A 19,538-nucleotide genomic window follows, 5' to 3' on the forward strand; every position below is an offset into this window, starting at 1 on the left:
TGGAGCTAAGGAGGTAAAGAAAGTGGGATCTGAAAAAGATCTGGGAGTAATTATCTCAAACGACTTGTCCTCTGATAAATAAATAAAATTGTCAGAGAATCCTATAACTTGCTAAGATCAATAAAAGTGGCATTTATCTATTTGGATGAAGAAATTATTAAAAAAAGACAATTTAAAGAATCCAGAGAGCAACCACAAAAATAGCTCCAGCACTTTGAAACTTGTCATAAGAGGAGAGACTGGCTAAATTGGAGTTACCGACTTTGGAGCAAAGAAGAAAGAGAGGCGACCTACTGACCATCTTTAGAATCATGAAATGCAAAGAAATACTCGAGAGAGAGGACTTGTTAAATTGGTTCAAGAGAAACGCAAGAGGACATGGAAAGAAACTCAAAAAAGATAGTTATAGGAGAGATCTGAAGAAGAACAGTTTTCCACACAGAGTAGTGGACACTTGGAACAAACTGGACGAAAAAATGGTGTGTGCAAAAACCATTCATGAATTGAAGAGCAAACTAGACACTGTGAGATACAAAGGTGGGACACCACAAGTGTAGCTCCCCTTCCCGTAAAATACAACTAGATACCAATGGCTTTTTCTCTCTTACAAGCAAGGGAGGTAACCAAGTCAAAAGGGAAGTACCCACTCCCACCCATTCCACTCCCATCCACTACCCTTTCCTTCCTTTCATCTTAGCTCTTCATAGATGACAGGTTATCCCTATATCCTGCCCACTATCCTGGATCACAAACAATGCAACAAGACCCAGCACAACCACAGAATAGCTGCTTCACTTAATCGATAACCATCCTCTCCTTCCCCTCATGCAGAAAAAAAGAGAAGACAGGGAGAAATCCCTTCGGGCTACATCAAAATATCATTTGTATATAACCACTCCCTACTTCCCCCAACCCCCTCCTTTCCTTGCATCACATTCTCCAATCATCCCTATCTCCTGCCTTATCCCTTCCTTGCCCAACAGATATTCCCCTTTTACTCAATGCCCCTTTCACCCTACCCATCCATCTCATTCTCAGTTGTCCCTTCAGGTTCACTCCCTCCATCTCTGCCTTCCACACCTCTTTCACTAATCTTTCTTCACTCATTCTCTCCATGTGTCCTAACCATCCCAATATTCTAACATAATCCCTATCTGCCATCTCCTTTTCCATCCCTGCTCTCTTCCTCAGCTCCTTGTTTCTCACTTAATCCAACCTAGTAACCCCTACCATAGATCTCAGACATTTCATTTCAAATGCATTTAAACTTTTCCTCTCTCCCTCTCTTCAATTCCATGTCTGCCCCACAAAGTGCTGTTGGCACAGTCACCCCTTTATATAGTCTCCTTTTTGCATCCATTCCAAAATTACTATTTCTTATGACAATTTTTAATCCCCCAAGGCATTTACTTGCTTCTCTCAATCTACAATTTACCTCCACCCCCACACTCCTCCCTTTCCTGCCACATACAGCTTCAAATACCTAAACCTATCCACTTCCTCCATCCTCTCCCCTTGTACATCTCATCACTTTAGTTTTACTCACATTTACTTTCAACTTCACTCTCTGACTCTCGTTCCGTTCACACCCTCCGCTCAGCGCTCCCTACGAGAAAGTAATACAACATGGCACATACCAGAAACAGCATCAGCTCTAAGAAACTTGAAGATATGGTGGAGAGTCTTGTGAAAGCAAGAGAAGAGGACAGATAGTTCCTGTTGCAAGCAAGGAAAGAAGACCAGCAGTTCCTAAGCAAGCTTAAAGAGATAGTTAAACAACAAAGGCAGGAGATACAAGATCTCAAATCGACTGTAGTTAATCTCCAAGCTAGAGTGGAAGACCTAGAGCAGTACACGAGGAGAGAAGATATCATCATCAGTGGTTTAAAGATTGTGAAAACGTATTCGGAAGCTGTGAAAGGTGATTCTGACTATAGTGTAGATAACGTAACAGTGGACAGAACATTGTAGAAAATCAAGTGATCCATTCTCTAAGTAACAAGAGAATACAGATCAGACACAGAGATATCAGCTTGCCATACACTGGGAAAAAGAAAACAGGACGGTGCCCAAAATGTGATCGTGAGATTCGTATCAAGAAAGTCGAAGGTGAACGTGCTGAAAAACGCCAAGAAATTGAAGGGGACGGGCATCTACGTGAATGAACACCTGACAAAACGAACCGGAGAGATTGCCAAAACAGCACGCGACATGAGGAAACAAGGGAAGATCATCTCGACATGGACAAGAGACTGCAAGGTGTATATCAAGTGCAAGGATGAAAAAGTACATCAAGAAGTAATCTTGAACAATTAGTTGAATTTCAATAGTTCACATTCCTTAATCTTCTAACAAACATAACCATGAACACTACAACTAACACAAAAACTAAAACAAACATATCAAGAAACTGTTCTTCATGCCATACCCTTGTCCCTACCAATCACCTCAAATGTACATTATGCAAACATTTATATAATTTCATGTGTGCAAATATACCCATAAATACTGCCAAAAATAACCCCAATATTTTCAAAAACTGGTTCTGCCCAGACTGCTCAAAAACATTTCCCTATCATGCCATCTCAAACACAGAAATGTTTTGTTTTCCGTGCCAAATCTCGCATCAAAAAACCCAAATGTATATACCGCCATTAAGAAGTATAAAGAAATAGACAAAATATCAGAAAAGGAATTTTCGATATTTAATCACAATAATACCCAAATTGACCCCGAATTAAATTTCTACTCAAAAGTAACAAAAGACAGTGATTACTATAGTGATACATAATTTGACACAGTATTTCGTGATATTGATGGTTTCACATTAATGCAAGGAGCCTAAACGCTAATTATCAGAAAATTGACTGTTATCTCAAGTTACTCAATAAAAGCTTTGACGTTATAGTGATAAGCAAGACATGGATTGACCCAGGATGTCTAGTAAACTTCCTACAAGACTATACTCCCTACAGTGTTAATAGACATATCCAAAAAGGCGGCGGAGTCTCTATCTTCATAAAAAAAATCAATTTCATGCAAACTAATAAATCAATCCACTAATTCGCATGAAAACCTATTTGATTGCGTAGCTGTTGAGATTTTCAGTAAAATAGTCATAACAAGTATTTACAGAAAGCCAGGCACAAACATCAATGAGTTCACAAATATGCTTGAAGAAATCATAACTCCATTTAGAAATAAAAACCTATATCTCTGTGGTGACTTCAACATAGATTTACTTAAGTATGAGACTCACGAACAAACAAGACACTTTACAGATATGATTTTCTCTTTAGGTATATATCCTTTGATAAATAAACCAACCCGAATAACAAATACAAATACAAGTGAAACAATGATAGATAACATTTTCACCAATATTGTAAACTCCGAGATTCATAGTGGTATCTTAATAAGTGATATAAGTGACCATCTACCGGTATTCACTATCAATCCAAAAGAAATGCACTGCATAACAAAACCCAGAATTGTACTAAAACGTAAAATAGACGAAAAAAGTATTGCAAAATTAAATCAATGCTTAAAAGAAGAAAATTGGGATCAGGTTTACGAGTCAGAAAATGCCAATCTATCATATAACAAATTTGTAAGCATTATCATGAGTAATGTAAACAAATGCTGCCCAGAGAGAGAAGTAGAAATAAAACCATGAAACGTAAACTCAAAACCATGGTTTACAAACGGTCTTAAGAACGCGTGTCGAAAGAAAAACCAACTTTACAAGAAATCTATTAAAAGCAAGTCCTTGACAGACGAAAACAAATACAAAGTGTACAAAAACAAACTTACAACAATTTTACGCAACTGCGAAAAAAAATACTATGACACACTGCTTGAAAATTATAAAGGTAATATAAAAAAGACATGGGAAGTAATAAACAACTTAACTAGGCCCAAAATTAATAACACCGATGAATTCATAGACATTATTAAAAACGGAAAAACTAAAAAAGAAGTGGCAAACGAATTTAATGAATTTTTCTCCCGTGTAGGACCTAACCTCGCGAAACAAATAAAGACAACACATCAAACTTATGAGACATTTTTGAAACACCGAATAAATAACACTATGTTTTTAAAACCCGTCACGGAAAACGAACTTATGAACACAGTAAAATCAATGCAGAACAAGAAATCACTCGATTGCACAGGAATCAATATGAACCTCGTAAAACAAATTATGCCTATCATCAAAAATAATTTTCTGACAATATGCAATAAATCATTTGAACAAGGAATATTTCCAGATGCAATGAAAATAGCAAAAGTAATACCGATATTCAAATCAGCCGACAAATCAAGTTATAATAACTATAGACCAATTTCACTATTACCACAGTTTTCCAAAATTCTTGAGAAGTTATTCACAATTTGCCTCGACTCATTTCTAAAAAGACGTCATTTACCATAGTCAATATGGATTTCAACGTCAACAGCAGTAATGGAATTAATTGAAGAGATAACTAACAATATAGAACAAAAGAAAAAGACAGCCGGCATATTTATTGATCTAAAAAAGGCATTTGACACAGTAAATCATGAAATCCTAATTCGAAAGGCCGAATACTATGGGCTAAGAGGTAAGTTAATGACTGGTTAAAAAGTTATCTAAAAAACAGGAAACAAAATGTAGCCATTAAGGAAGAAAGATCACATATTCTACCAGTTACATGCAGAGTACCTCAAGGTTCAGTTCTAGGACCCAAACTATTCTTACTATACATTAACGACATTACAAATGTATCCAACCTTATGAATTTTATACTGTTCGCCGACGATACCACCATTCTATGCTCCGATATAAATTCCGACAAACTGATCAACACAATTAATGAAGGATAATGTCAGCTATCCAACTGGTTTTCAGCCAATAAACTATCCTTAAACGTATCAAAAACTAACTACCTGCTTTTCTACAAAAATAATGAAAGCACTAAGCCGATCAAAATAAACGAAATTATTGAAAAAGCGTCCGTCAGTAAATTCCTAGGCGTGTATTTAGACGATCAACTTAATTGGAAACATCATATAAATCACGTGATAAATAAGATATCCAAAACTTTAGGAAAAATGCATAAAATGAGAAATATCCTCAATGAAAATACCCTACGTACCATTTACTGTAGTCTACTAGTAAACTATTGTTCAGAAATTTGGGGTAATACTTATCAAACTAATCTTCAACGCATAATTACCTAAAAAGAAAAAGGTACTGCGTATAATCTGCAATGTAGGTCGTTTAGAACATACAAATCATTTATTTAAAAAACTAAATCTACTGAAATTTAAGGACTTAATAAAGTACAAAACTGTCATTGTTATGCACCAAATCTACAATAAACAAATGAATCAAAACATATTGAAATTTTACTCAACTTACGAAACTCACTATGCGACTAGGCATACAAACGACTTCTTTAAAACTCAATACAGAACAACCAAAAAAGGCCAATGCTTATCTATTATAGGTGTTAACACATGGAATAAACTGGAAAAGGAATTACCTAAGACAAAATGTTTATCAACATACAAACGATATTTAAAAAAGTCTTTAATCTACAGTAGCGAGCATAAGTTAAGGGACAGTAAAACACTTTCTGAATAAATCTTTCTTGTAACCTAAGTATTTAATCAAGAGACCTGTAAACTGACACAGATTTACATACACTTCTAGTATGAATTCTGATGAAGTTTCAAAGCAATAGATAGACCGGTTAGTAAATAAGTAGAAGAATAGTATAACAGTTACATTTCCATGTAGTGCAAAAGTTAAGGGACACCATAAAAAAATATCAAGAGGATCAATAATTGGTGAACATACCCTTGTTCTGAATAACCTCATTGCATCATTTACCACAGGAACCTATTAATGTTCTAAAAAACTCCGGAGTCAACTTTTTCCACTCTTCTTCCAAATATTCCCATAGTTTGTCCTGTTTTTCTGGATTTTTGGCTTGCGCACGTTCTCCAATGATCTTCCATACGTTTTCTATTGGATTAAGATCAGGGCTTTGGGCTGGCCAATTCATAACTGATATCCCCTCGTCCCTCAAGAATGTGGTCACAGACTTGGCTTTGTGGCAAGGAGCATTATCTTGCATGAAAATGGGTGGTTGTGCAGCTGCAGCTCGTAAACTTGGTAGCGCATGCTGTTGAAGTAGCTCCTTGTATACAGCTGCATTTACTGTACCATGCAGGCGAACAAGCGGTCCAGGCCTGGCAGCAGAAATGGCTCCCCACACCGTCACACTACCTCCTCCAAATTTCACTGTCTTTTTGACACACTTTGGAGACAACCTTTCACCTAATTTGCGTCTGACATACTTTTTTCCATCAGACCCGATCACATTAAACTTGGATTCATCACTGAAATGAACTGTAGCCCACTGTGCGTCCGACCATACAACATGTTCTTGGGCAAACTGAAGATGTAGTTTTTTATTTTTCTTTGAGATCAAAGGCTTCTCAGCAGGGACACGTGCCAACAAACCAGCTTGCTTCAGTCGACGTGAAACCATAAATCGAGACACTGTGCCACTGGAAGTTTCAACTATCTCGAGAGAAATTTCAGCTGCAGTCTTAAAACGGTCCTGCATGCTCTGTCTCACCATCATTCTGTCCTCTCTCGCATTGGTTTTTCGAGGTCTGCCGGTCTTTGGCAAAGTTTTAACGTTTCCTGACTGTTTGAATCTAGCTACAATGCGTTGCACGATACTGCGAGATCTCCCTATTGCACGTGAAATCTCTGAAAGTGATAATTCATCTTTGTGTAAAGACACAATGCGGTTTCTCTCTGCTTCAGACACTTGTTGACGTTTTGCAGGCGCTTTGATGGATTTTAAGGCGTTCCAATAATGTACAAGCTTAAGCTATAATTGGCTTGATGCAGAAAGTCTTATAAATGCTTACAAATAAGAGCTAAATTGACATCAACAAGGTTTTTGGTTGCATTTTTTTATGTGTCCCTTAACTTTTGCACTACATGGAAATGTAACTGTTGTACTATTCTTCTGCTTATTTACTAACCGGTCTATCTATTGCTTTAAAACTTCATCAGAATTCATACTAGAAGTGTATGTAAATCTGTGTCAGTTTACAGGTCTCTTGATTAAATACTTAAGTTACAATAAAGATTTATTCAGAAAGTGTTTTACTGTATAAGTATTAGTATATTGAACATTTCAGGTCCATTTCATGATTGTATTCATGGAGAAACTGTCATGTACCGCCCAAGTCTGCCACTCTTTTTTTCCTTGTTCCTGCAGGTCATGGTGACCCGGATCCGTACAGTAAGCAATTATCGTCCCGTCAATAATCGACCTGACCTCTCACCTCTCACCTGACCCCCACAAGATGCGATGCTCGCACGTGACCCTGATTCCTACGTGAGGTCGGAGTTAGCGGGCGTCGTGTCGCACCTCATTGTGTGTGTGTGTATGTATATATGTGTATGTATGTGTGTATATATGTGTATGTGTGTGTAGATGTGTACGTATCATACTAACATGTAACAAAAAATAAATAAATAAAAATAATTTTTTTCCTTAAAGGGAGAGCAACTCCCCATAAGCTTTGCTTCATGCTCTCCCTTTTCAACTACTAATTTTGTAAAAAATTTGTATATATGTATGTCTAAATTGTATCTTATATTGTTGAATAAACCTTAACTAAACTAAACTAAACTTTCTTTTATTGCATACCTTCCCAAACGGTCACTGACTCCCTTAATCCCTCCTCTGATCCTGCCACATGCACAGTGTCATCAGGAAACAACAACTGACTCACCTTCCACTTTTCTCCATTTTCTTTCACCATCTTCAGTCCCCTGTCCATTTATCCATGCCTTTACCTCCAGCACCACCCCATCCATATACACATTGAACAGCCATGGTAACATGACACATTCTACCTTTACCTCAAACCACTCTCTCCATTTTCTAATTCTAACACAAACTCCACTACTGTTGTTAAAACTCTTGACTGCCATTAACAGCTTTCCCCCATCCTATATATCTGCAAAACCTCACACAGTGTCTTTCTGTCTACCCTGTCATAAGCTGTTTCCAAATCCTTAAGACCCAAAAAACATCCTTACCTTTTACTAAAGATTTCTCATACATCTGCCTTACCACAAAAATCTGATCCACACAACCCCTACCATTACTGAACCCACACTGTTCCTCACCAATTACTCCCTCTGTTCCTCTCCTAATCCTCTCAATTAAAACCCTCCCATATATCTTCCAACTACACTCAAACTGATCCCTCTGAAACTACTACACACACGTTTGTTCCCTTTTTCCTTGTAAAGCAGAACTATACAGGCAATCTTCCAATCCTCCAGCACTCTAACCTCCCTTAGACACACAATAAACAACCAAACTAACCAATCCATTATCACTGTATCTCCCTTCTTCGAACATTTCACATGACACCCGTCTAACCCAGGTGTCTTACCTGCTTGCATCAGTTTCAAAACTATTTGCACCTCATCTTTTCTTATTTCTCCTCCATTTCCCTTTCCCATCACTGTCATTTTCTTAGTGCCTCCCACTGCTACCACCAATCCCTCCCTGTCCTTCTCCACATTCTCCACTCTCTAAAATATCCTGCCCATCTTCCCCTTACCACCACCTGTTAACATCTGCGCCTTTTACCTTTTCTTCTCTACTTAAATACACATGGGAGAGGGTGGTAGATGGAAGAGTGGCAGATAGAGTGTTAATGGACTATATAGTGGTGACCAGGAAAATGCTAGGAAGAGTTAAGGATGTACATGTTCTAAGAGGAGAGAGTGGGGGAATATCAGATCATTTCCTGGTGGAAGGTAAATTGAGAGTGGAGAATAGGTGGAGAAAGAGGAAAAGGGCAGAAGGTAGGGAGGTACTTAGAGTGAACTGCTTAAATGAAGAAAAAAAGGAGAATGAGTATAAGAAGAAGTTGAGAGAGGAGTGGGAGAGAGTAAAGGATAGAGTAGAACTAGGAGCAGAGGAGGAATGGGGATGGTTCAAGGAGGGAGTCATAAGGTGTGCAAAGATGGTGTGTGGAACAAGGAGGGTGGGAGGAAAAAGAAGGAAGGGTAGTGAGTGGTGGAATGAGGAAGCAAAGAAGGGTGTGGAAGAGAAGAAGCAGGCATTCATAGATTGGCTACAAATTAGGACGAGGGAATCGTATGAGAGGTACAAAGTAAAGAGAAAGGAAGTTAAGCATAAGATAAAGGAAGCAAAGAGGAGAGCAGATGTGAAATGGGGTAAGAGTATGACAGAAAATTTTGAAAGTAATAAAAAGATGTTTTGGAAGGAAGTTAAAAGAGGAAGAGGAGGCGAATCAAGTAAAGAAAAGGTAAAAGGTGCAGATGGAGAGATGATAATGGAAGAGAAGGCAGTGAGAGGAAGGTGGGCAGAGTATTTTAGGGAGTTGCTAAATGTGAAGGAGGATAGGGAGGGAAAGGTAGTTGCAGTGGGAAGTGCGAAGAAAATGAGTGATGAGTGAGGAAAATGGAGGAGAAATAGGGAAGGATGAAGTGAAAGCACCTGTTAAGATGATGAGAGCAGGTAAGGCACCTGGTTTGGATGGATGCCATGTAGAATGTCTGAAGAAAGGAGGTACAGTTATGGTGGACTGGTGTGTTGGTGTGGAGGAGAATTGTATTTTGTTGTGGTGAGGTTATTTAATGTTTGTTTAAGAGAGGGTAGAGTGCCAGAAGACTGGAGGAGTGCCTGTATAGTTCCGCTTTACAAAGGAAAGGGGGACAAGTGTGAGTGTAGTAGTTACAGAGGGATCAGCTTGTTGAGTGTAGCTGGGAAGGCTTATGGGAGGGTCTTGATTGAGAGGATTAGGAGAGGAACAGAGGGAGTAATTGGTGAGGAACAGTGTGGTTTTAGGACTGGTAGGGGATGTGTAGATCAGATTTTTGTGGTAAGACAGATATGTGAGAAAGCTATAGGAAAAGGTAAGGATGTTTTTTGGGCTTTTATGGATATGGAAAAGGCTTACGACAGGGTAGACAGGAAGGCACTGTGGGAGGTACTGCAGATATATCGGATAGGAGGAAAGCTGTTAAGAGCAGTTAAGAGTTTTTATGAGAGTAGTAGAGCTTGCGTTAGGATTAGAAATGGAGAGAGTGAATAGTTTGAGGTAAAGGTGGGACTTCGTCAGGGGTGTGTTATGTCACTCTGGCTGTTCAATCTTTACATGGATGGGGTGGTGCAAGAGGTGAATGCAAGGGTAGTGGGTCAGGGGTTGGAGATGATTAAAGAAAATGGAGAAAAGTGAGAGGTGAGCCAGTTGTTGTTTGCTGACGACACTGCACTTGTAGCAGGATCAGAGGAGGGATTGAGGAAGTTAGTGACAGAGTTTGAGAAGGTGTGTCAAAGAAAGCTGAAGATATATGTGGGCAAAAGTAAGGTGATGAGATGTACAAGGGGAGAGTGACAGTAGGCTGGAAGTGAGCATTAAGGGTGAGCAACTGGAGGAAGTGGATAGTTTCAGATACTTGGGTGCGAATGTGACAGGAAAGGGAGGAGTGGGGGTGGAGGTAGAATGTAGATTGAGAGAAGCGAGTAAATACCTTGGTAGATTAAAAAGTGTAATAAGAAATAGACATCTGGGAATGGATGCTAAGTGGAGACTGTATGAAGGAGTGATTGTGCCAACAGCTTTGTACGGGGCAGAAACATGGAACATGAGAGAGGAAGAGAGAAGGAGTTTGAACGTGTTTGAGATGAAATGTCTGAGAAATATGATAGGGGTTACTAGGCTACATAGAGTGAGAAATGAGGAGGTGAGGAGGAAAACAGAGGTGGAAAAGGAGCTGGGAGATAGGGTTGATGAAAGGGTATTAGGATGGTCTGGACACATGGAAAGAATGAGTGAAGAAAGGTTAATAAAAGAAGTGTGGAGGGCGGAGGTGGAAGGAGTGAATATGAGGGGGTGTCCTAGGATGAGATGGATGGATGGGGTGAAAGAGGCTTTACAAAAGAGAGGAATGTCTGTTGAGGAAGGACGGGAGAGGACAGAAGATAGGGGTGAATGGAGAAGGGTTGTGTATAGATGAGGCTGTGTATAGATGAGGCTGTGATGCATGAAGGGGAGTGGGTGGGGGATGGGGGGTGAGGAAGTATGCATGAGAAAAATTTGACACAGCCCGAAGGGATTTCTCCCTGTCTTCTCCTTTCCTGCATGAGGGGATGGAGAGGGGATTCGCCGAATTTATGAAGCGGCATTGTGGTGGATGTGCTGTGTCTTGCGACACTGCTTCTGATCCAGGGCAGTGGACAGGATGCAGGGATGACCCGTCATCCAGGAGGTACCAAGATAGGAGGGAGGGAGGAGGGAGGGAGGAGGGTGGAGGGGAGTGGAATATATGGTAAATGAAATGGGTGGGAGTGATTTCTATGCCATTTTCTTTTTGGCTACCCCCCGTGTGAGGGGGAAAAAAGCCTTTGGAATATGTATGTATGTTCTCTACTTGACTCACCTACCCTTCTTCTCTTAACTTCCTTCCAAAACATCTTTTTATTACATACATATACCAAGGCTTTTTCCCCCTTACTAGGGAGGTAGCCAAAAAGGAAAAGGCATAAAATCATTACCACCCATTCCATCCCTGAATATACTCCACGCCGCTCCACCCTCCCTCTTATCTTAGCACCTCCTGGATGACGGGTCATCCTTGCACCTTGTCCACTGCCCTGGGTCAGAAGCAGTGTCGCCAGACACAGCACATCCACAGCAAGGCCGCTTCATTAAATCAGCAACCCCCCTCTCCATCCCCCCATTGCATAAAAGGAGAAGACGGGGAGAAATCCATTCGGGCTGCGTCAAATTTTGCTCACGCATACTACCTCACCCCCCATCCACCCGCCCATTCCACCTCATGCAATCACATCATCCATATACAACCATTCTCCATTCACCCCTGTCTTCTGTCCTCTCCCGTCCTTCCTCAACAGACATTCCCCTCTTCCCCAAAGCCCCCTTCACCCCATCCATCCACCTCATCCTAGGATGTCCCTTCATGTTCACTCCCTCCACATCTGCCTTCCATACCTCTTTTACTAGTCTTTCTTCACTCATTCTTTCCATGTGTCCAGACCATCCTAATATTCTTTCATCAACCCTATCTCCCAGCTCCTTTTCCACCCCTGTTCTCCTCCTCACCTTCTCATTTCTCACTCTATCTAGCCTAGTAACCCCAATCATACATCTCAGACACCTCACCTCACACTCCTTCTCTCTTCTTCTCTTATGTTCCATGTTTCTGCCCAATATAGTGCTGTTGGCACAATCACTCCTTCATACAGTCTCCTCTTAGCATCAATTCCCAAATGTCTATTCCTCATTACACTCTTTTATCCACCAAGGCATTTACTCGCTTCTCTCAATCTACATTCTACCTCCACCTTCACTCCACCTTTTCTTGCCACATTTGCACCCAAGTATCTGAAACTATCCACTTCCTCCAGTTGCTCTCCCTTAATGCTCACTTCCAGTCTACTGCCACTTTCACCCCTTGTACATCTCATCACCTTACTTTTACCCACATTTATCTTTAGCTTTCTTCTATCACATACTCTCCCAAACTCTGTCACCAACTTCCTCAATCCCTCCTCCAATCCTGCCACAAGCGCAGTGTCGTCCGCAAACAACAGCTGGCTCACCTCCCACTTTTCTCCATTTTCTTTAACCATCTCCAATCCCTTGTCCACTACCCTTGCATTTACCTCTCCCACCACCCCATCCATGTATAAGTTGAACAGCCAGGGTGACATAACGCATCCTTGATGAAGTCCCACCTTTACCTCAAACCACTCACTCTCTCTATTTCTAATCCTGACAAGCTCTACTACTCTCATAAAAACTCTTGACAGCACCCAGAAGCTTTCCTCCTATCCCGTATATCTGCATAACCTCCCACAGTGCCTTTCTGTCTACCCTATCATAAGCCTTTTCCAGATCCATAAAAGCCCAAAAAACATCCTTCCCCTTTCATATAGCTTTCTCACATATCTGTCTTACCACAAAGATCTGATCTACACAACCTCTACCTGTCCTAAATCCACACTGTTCCTCACCAATTACTTCTTCTGTTGCTCTTCTAATCCTCTCAATCAAGATCCTCCCATAAACCTTCCCAACTACACTTAACAAGCTAATCCCTCTGAAACTACTACATTCACACTTGTCACCTTTTCCCTTGTAAAGAGGAACTATACAGGCACTCCTCCAGTCCTCCGGCACTCTACCCTCTCCAGCAAACATTAAATAACTTCATCAGCCAGTCCACCATCACTGTACCACCCTTTTTCAGACATTCTGCATGGCATCCATCCAGACCAGGTGCCTTACCTGTTTTCATCATCTTAACAACTGCCTTCACCTCATCCTTCCTTATTTCTCCTCCATTCTCCTCACTCATCACTCTCATTTTCTTCGCATTTCTCACTGCAGCTATCTTTCCCTCCCTATCCTCCTTCACATTTAGCAACTCCCTAAAATATTCTGCCCATCTTCCCCTTATTGCCTTCTCTTCCATCATAATCTCTCCATCTGCACGGGGATTGGGACTAGGCATCCTTCTCCTTGTAGCCCCACAGGGGACATTCCTAAACGAAAAAGTAAAGGCATAAGAGGGTCTGGGAGTTTTCAGACCAGTGCCCTGAGGTTTGGGTCTTTTAATGTGCATGGATGTGGTACAGATGGGAGTAAAAGGGAAGAGATAGGTAGTATGTTTGTGAGAAGAAAGATGGATGTGTTGACTTTGAGTGAAACTAAGTTGAAAGGGAAGGGTGAGTGTAAGTTTGGGAGTGTAAGTGGGAGGTTATCAGGAGTGAAGAGAGGGCGAGGGAGGGAAGGGGTGGCTATTCTAGTAAGTGAAGAGATAGGTAAATGTGTAGTGGAGTGGAGGGAGGTTTCCTCAAGGATAATGTGGATGAAGGTGAAACTGGGAAAGGAGATGTGGGTCTTTGTAAGTGCATATGGGCCTGGCAGTGAGAAGAGTGTAGAAGAAAAGGAGGCCTTTTGGATAGATTTAAATGAGTGCATGGAGGATTTAGGGAGAAATGTCAATGTAATAGTACTAGGAGACCTTAATGCTAGGGTAGGAAATGGTCCAATCGATGGAGTGGTTGGGAAATGTGGAGTTCCAGGAAAGAATTGTAGTGGAGAGTTGATGGTGGAGTCTAGAGAGTTGATGATAGCAAATACAGTGTTTCGGAAGAAAGTCAAGCATAAGTACACATGGGAGAGGGTGGTGGAGGAAAGGGTGGTAGATAGAGTGTTAATGGATTATGTAGTGGTAAATAGGATTATGATAGGAAGAGTTAAGGATGTAAATGTGATAAGGGGAGAGGGTGGGGGAATATCAGATCATTTTTTGGTGGAAGGTAAGTTGAGAGTGGAGGATAGATGGAGAAAGAGGAAAGGGACATAAGGTAGGGAGGTTCTTAGAGTGAACTCTTTGAATGAAAAGGAGAAGGAGTACGAAAAGAAGCTGAAGGAGTGGGAGGGAGTGAAGGATAAAGTAGAGCTAGGTGTGGAGGAGAAATGGGGATGGTTCAAGGAGGGAGTCATAAAGTGTGCAAGGATGGTGTGTGGAACAAGAAGGACAGGAGGAAATAGAAGAAAGGGTGGTGAATGGTGAGATGAGGAAACAAAGAAGGTTGTAGAAAAGAAGAGAGCTTTCACAGATTGGTTACAAAATAGGACGAGGGAGTCATATGAGAGGTACAAAGAAAAGAAAAGAGAAGTAAAGCAAAAGGTAAAGGAGGTAAAGAGGAGAGCAGATGTGAAATGGGGTAAGAGTATGACAGAAAATTTTGAAAGTAATAAAAAGATGTTTTGGAAAGAAATTAAGAGAGGAAGAGGAGGCGAATCAAGCAGAGAAGAATCTTTTTATTACTTTCAAACTTTTCTGTCATACTCCTCCATTTTGCATCTGCTCTCCTTTTAGCCTCCTTTATCTTTTGATTTACTTCTATTCTTTTTTTTTTATATCTCATAAGTTTCTCTAGAACTACTTTGCAATCAGTCCCTGAATACTCGCTTCTTCTCTTCTTCTACCTTCTTCACTTCATCTTCCCACCACTCACTATCCTTCCTTCTATTTCTGACCATCCTCCTTGTTCCATGCACCATCTTTGCACACCTTGTCACTCCTTGAGACCCCCCCATTCCTCTTCCACTCCTACCTCTACTCTATCCTTCACAATCTCCCATACTTCTCTCAGCATCTCATTCCAACCTAGCATAAATATAACATCACAAAAAACATGATCAAGCCTGTTCACAGATTGTGGGGTTCACTCAGCTACAACTACAAATTTAATATAATCAGGAAGCAGACATCAGCATTCTTGTATACCCTGCTCATGGCTCATGATGCATATATAGGCATCTTTGTATTCAAGAGGTTACTGCCAACACATCCATCTTCCTTCTCACAAACATAATGCCTATCTCTTCTCTTTTATTTTCATCTGTACCACACCTATTAACATGACTCAAAACCTTAGGGTTCTGTTTGGAAAACTCCTCCCAGACCCTTTTTTTGCCTTGACTTCTTGTAGGGTTAGAGAGCAGGATGCCTTGTCCCATCACTCTGTCCCACTTTAGCCACCTTTATGACCTGATGGGAAGACTTGATGGCAGTATTCTTTCTTCCCCCTATCACAGGAGACAGAGGCAAAAATGGAAATACATACTCAAAAAAGTGGTACAGGACAGTATTAAGAGGGGGTGGCTCCGCTCTGTATGGGTGCCCCATATGGTCCCTAAAGTATCAACTGCATGCTTATCAATCACTCATATTTTTGTGTTTATGTAATTTTGGGGAAAACTTGAATAAAGGCGAGATGTGCAGAAGAGTTGGAGACAAGGATGTACTAAATAAGAGGCCGGCCTCACTCCACCAGTTTGAGATTGAGGCTGAACTCAGGCAGAGGTAGAGGTAGAGACAGACTGCGGTACAAACATTACCCCAGACAGAAATCCCACAGCCCCATTATGGCTGGCAGCAGTCCTCAGGCTCTCCCATAGATCTCTTCAGGAAGAAGCCTTGGACTGTTGTTTGTACAGCCAGTCCTCGCTTAACAACGATCTCGTTTAGCGACAACTCGGAGTTACGACGGCTTCTTCTTAACCACTTCACCCCAGGCCAAAATCTCGCGGGCAGCATTAGCTGCCAGACGTACGATGTTGCGTCATAATACTTGCATCATAAAAAATTGTCACCACTTATATCGATCGTTCTCTCTTTCACCCGTGAATTTTGATAACCATAGAAAATGTGATGAAGCCAGTTTAGAGAGTATGTCAGTTATGCAGGGACAACTACAATAAATATAATCAAGACGCCAATATGGCAGCCTCGCGTATCCACTTGCTCCTCATGCCGCCTACGTAGGCAGCACCGTATAGAAGAGGTAAAAAAAAAAAAAAAAAAAAAAAATCTTTTACTGCATTAGAATCTTCGCACCTACCGAAACACATGCGATCGCTACTCGTCAGTTGTAACCGTAACACGCTGCTAGCGTGTCTATACAGGTAGTCGTCGACTTACGACCGAGTTCGGTTCCGACAGACAGGTCGTAAGTCGATCTGGACGCAAGTCGGTCTATAATACAGTATATATTACCCTTTATATAATATATATATATATATATTGTATATTTAGCATACTGAAATAATCTTAGCATCTTTGAACTATGTTGTATAGTATTTTTAACCTTTTTATAATTTCATCTGATTTTCTTTGGGAAACGTAGCCTAGGCCTAAGCATATTGAATAAAATCCTATCATCTTTGACCTATGATATTTAATACTGTATTTGTTAACCTTTGTATTATTTTACCATCAGACTTTCTTTAGGAAACGTATGCATACTGAATAAAATCTTATTATCTTTGAGCTACGTTGTTTAATATTCATTAACTTTTTATCATTTTCGTTAGGAAACGTAGCCTAGGCCTACACATACTGAATAAAGTCCTGTCATCTTTGACCTACAAATCCTTTTTTGTTGGTTACATTAAAATCATTGTAAAGCAAAATTAGGAAAAAAATATTTCGAAACACATTCTTTTCATTTACATACTGTACCGAAAATATTGTTATCGACAACAGACTAGGCATAAACAAAGTTTACTGTTACATTTTATTAATCGCAAAACATAAAAATACAAAATGCTGTGCCGAACATTTTGTCATTGACAACAGACTAGGCATAAAAAAATACTGTTACATTTTATTAATTGCAAAACATAAAAATACAAAATGTAAGGCAAAATTAGGATTTTTTTTATTTAAACAAAACACATTCTTTTCGTTTAAGTACTGTACCGAACATATTGTTATCGACAACAAACTAGCCTAGGCATAAAAAGTTTGTTATATTTTATTAATTGCAAAACATACAAAAATACAAAATGCAATGCAAAATTTGGAAACATTTTACTTCAAACAAACAAAATGAAAGAATATTTAGCTGGCTGGGATGCTGACGCTGCCGGCAGCCTGCGAAAACTATCGTACTCACGTCTCGCAGCGTGCGGAGTAATGTACTGCACTGCCAGGCATAACATTGCAATTCTATTACTCTATTAAATGTTAGATATTATTGCACCATCTCGTGGTCGTAAAGTCAATCAGTCGTAAGTCGCATATGACGTAAGTTGACGACCACCTGTACTTAAATTTGCTCCTCAAGTTTTTAGTGATTTCTAGTTAACAGTATACAACTTTATCCCTTCATGATGACTGGAAAACGAAAGAATACAAATTCTCCTACTGGATCCGGTCCTAAGAAGCAGAGGAAAGTCATCGACTTAGATATAAAAATGAAAGTCATTAACGAGCACGAGGGAGGTAAGAAAGTCCAAGCTATTGCTGACAGCCATGGCTTCTCACATTCAACTACCTCTACAATTCTCAAGAACAAAAGTAGTATCAAAGAAAGTTAAAACACGGTGCACGCGCGTATGGAAACGCTTGTGTGAAAGCGGCCTTAGCTGTATAATTTTACTGCATAGAAGCGACGCCCAGTTAGTTCTTTCATTGCACTTGTCACATGACATGCCCATGTACATTAGACGTTAAACCTAATAAATGATTGATGTGGTCCCCTCGAGTATCCCTGCACCTACAACCACAGTAAGATGGACAGTAAGTAAACAAACATACAAAATGTATTAACATACATTCCCTGAATAAAATAACCTAGCATGTAGCACTTTGTCACTTTGCCTACTTCCGAATCTTTGTTTATATGCTCATACATGTATGTCTCTCAATGGGTCCTCGTTTAGCGACGAAATCGCTTAACAACGGGGTCTTCTGAACGATACTCCGTCGTTAAACGAGGACTGGCTGTATTGTATTAGTGTGGGACTGTTTCCATGTCACCAGCTCAAATTGGTTGGGGGAAGAAGAGCAGCTCTCCATGCATTTAAAATTGCATGAAGTGCAACTGAAGTTGACAGAGATCCTGGGTATAGTCTGGAGACTGAGTGTCAGCCCCTCAAGGCTGCACCTCATGATGGAGGTAAGGGTATCGATGAGTTTTGAAAATGGGCAACTTCAATGTCCATCTTGCTGGACCATCAGATGCAGATACCCATCATTGGTCCTCATTTGGTTATTCAGATTGGTAATAAAACACTGTTGGACCAGCTATCACTATTAAAAGAGATATGACAAACGAAGATTGTACTAATTCTAGGTGGTGTAAGTTATAGTACAATTCTATTTAATGAAAATTTTGACAACTCAATCTCCGCACTATACACTGAGGATAGATGTGGCTGTATGTAACAGCTGTGATGGCAGGAAAAGCTGATAAAGGTAATGTACATGATCCAAGATGAAACTGTAAAATGTACTCAAGGGAGATGTGATTTGGTAATCTGATACATACTTGCCAGGTTTATCAATAAGGCCTCCACGAGGGTGTTGGCAGCACAGAAGCAAATACTCTTGTAGTGCCTCTTGTTGAAACATCCATCGCTCACCACTGATGTTCGCTGGCTCTGTATACAAAATATGTGAACGTCTGTGAAATTCAAATTAACTACAATTTCATAAAGGAGAAGAACCTATTGCTATATAGATAGACAATTTCTTTTATATTTTGTATCACTGATGTCACCCTCAAATTTAGCTGCAACTTTATGCAGTGGCAATAAGCATTACATTTTGACTGCCACTATATACAGATGCTGTTCCAAAAGTATTAGTGTTCAATAAGAAATATAGAGAAATGATAAACTTCATGACAACCAAATATACAACATCAGTTTTGCTAGGTGCAGTGACATAGACTAAGGATATGATGGGACAAAATGATATTTGTGCATGAGTTGCCCTTTGGGGCAGCATCTCTGAGTAGAAGGATTACGGTTGACATTTGTTTTAACACTCTCTTGACTACCCTTTCATCAACCACCTGGTCCTTGTATACTTACGTACATTTTCTTCCTAAACACTGTATTCACTATAATCAGTTTTCCTTCAATAC

The 19,538-nt window shown here is 40.1% G+C and overlaps 1 protein-coding gene across 3 annotated transcripts in view; it reads right to left on the reverse strand.

Annotated features, from left to right (window-relative positions):
• Fntb (Farnesyl transferase beta subunit) overlaps positions 1 to 19,538 on the reverse strand; it is a 49,212-nt gene that overhangs the window by 15,674 nt on the left and 14,000 nt on the right. For 2 of the 3 annotated variants that reach the window (XM_076198783.1, XM_076198784.1), the window contains exon 7: positions 18,939 to 19,050. In XM_076198783.1, the coding sequence (XP_076054898.1) occupies positions 18,939 to 19,050 (112 nt within the window). Of the gene's footprint in view, positions 1 to 17,161; positions 18,165 to 18,938; positions 19,051 to 19,538 lie in introns of those variants that run through there. The other variant, XM_076198785.1, reaches the window with a different exon arrangement.

This window comes from Oratosquilla oratoria, chromosome 15, assembly GCF_046742065.1.
Source record: "Oratosquilla oratoria isolate Oo_2021 chromosome 15, ASM4674206v1, whole genome shotgun sequence".
Taxonomy (NCBI): Eukaryota; Metazoa; Arthropoda; class Malacostraca; order Stomatopoda; family Squillidae; genus Oratosquilla; species Oratosquilla oratoria.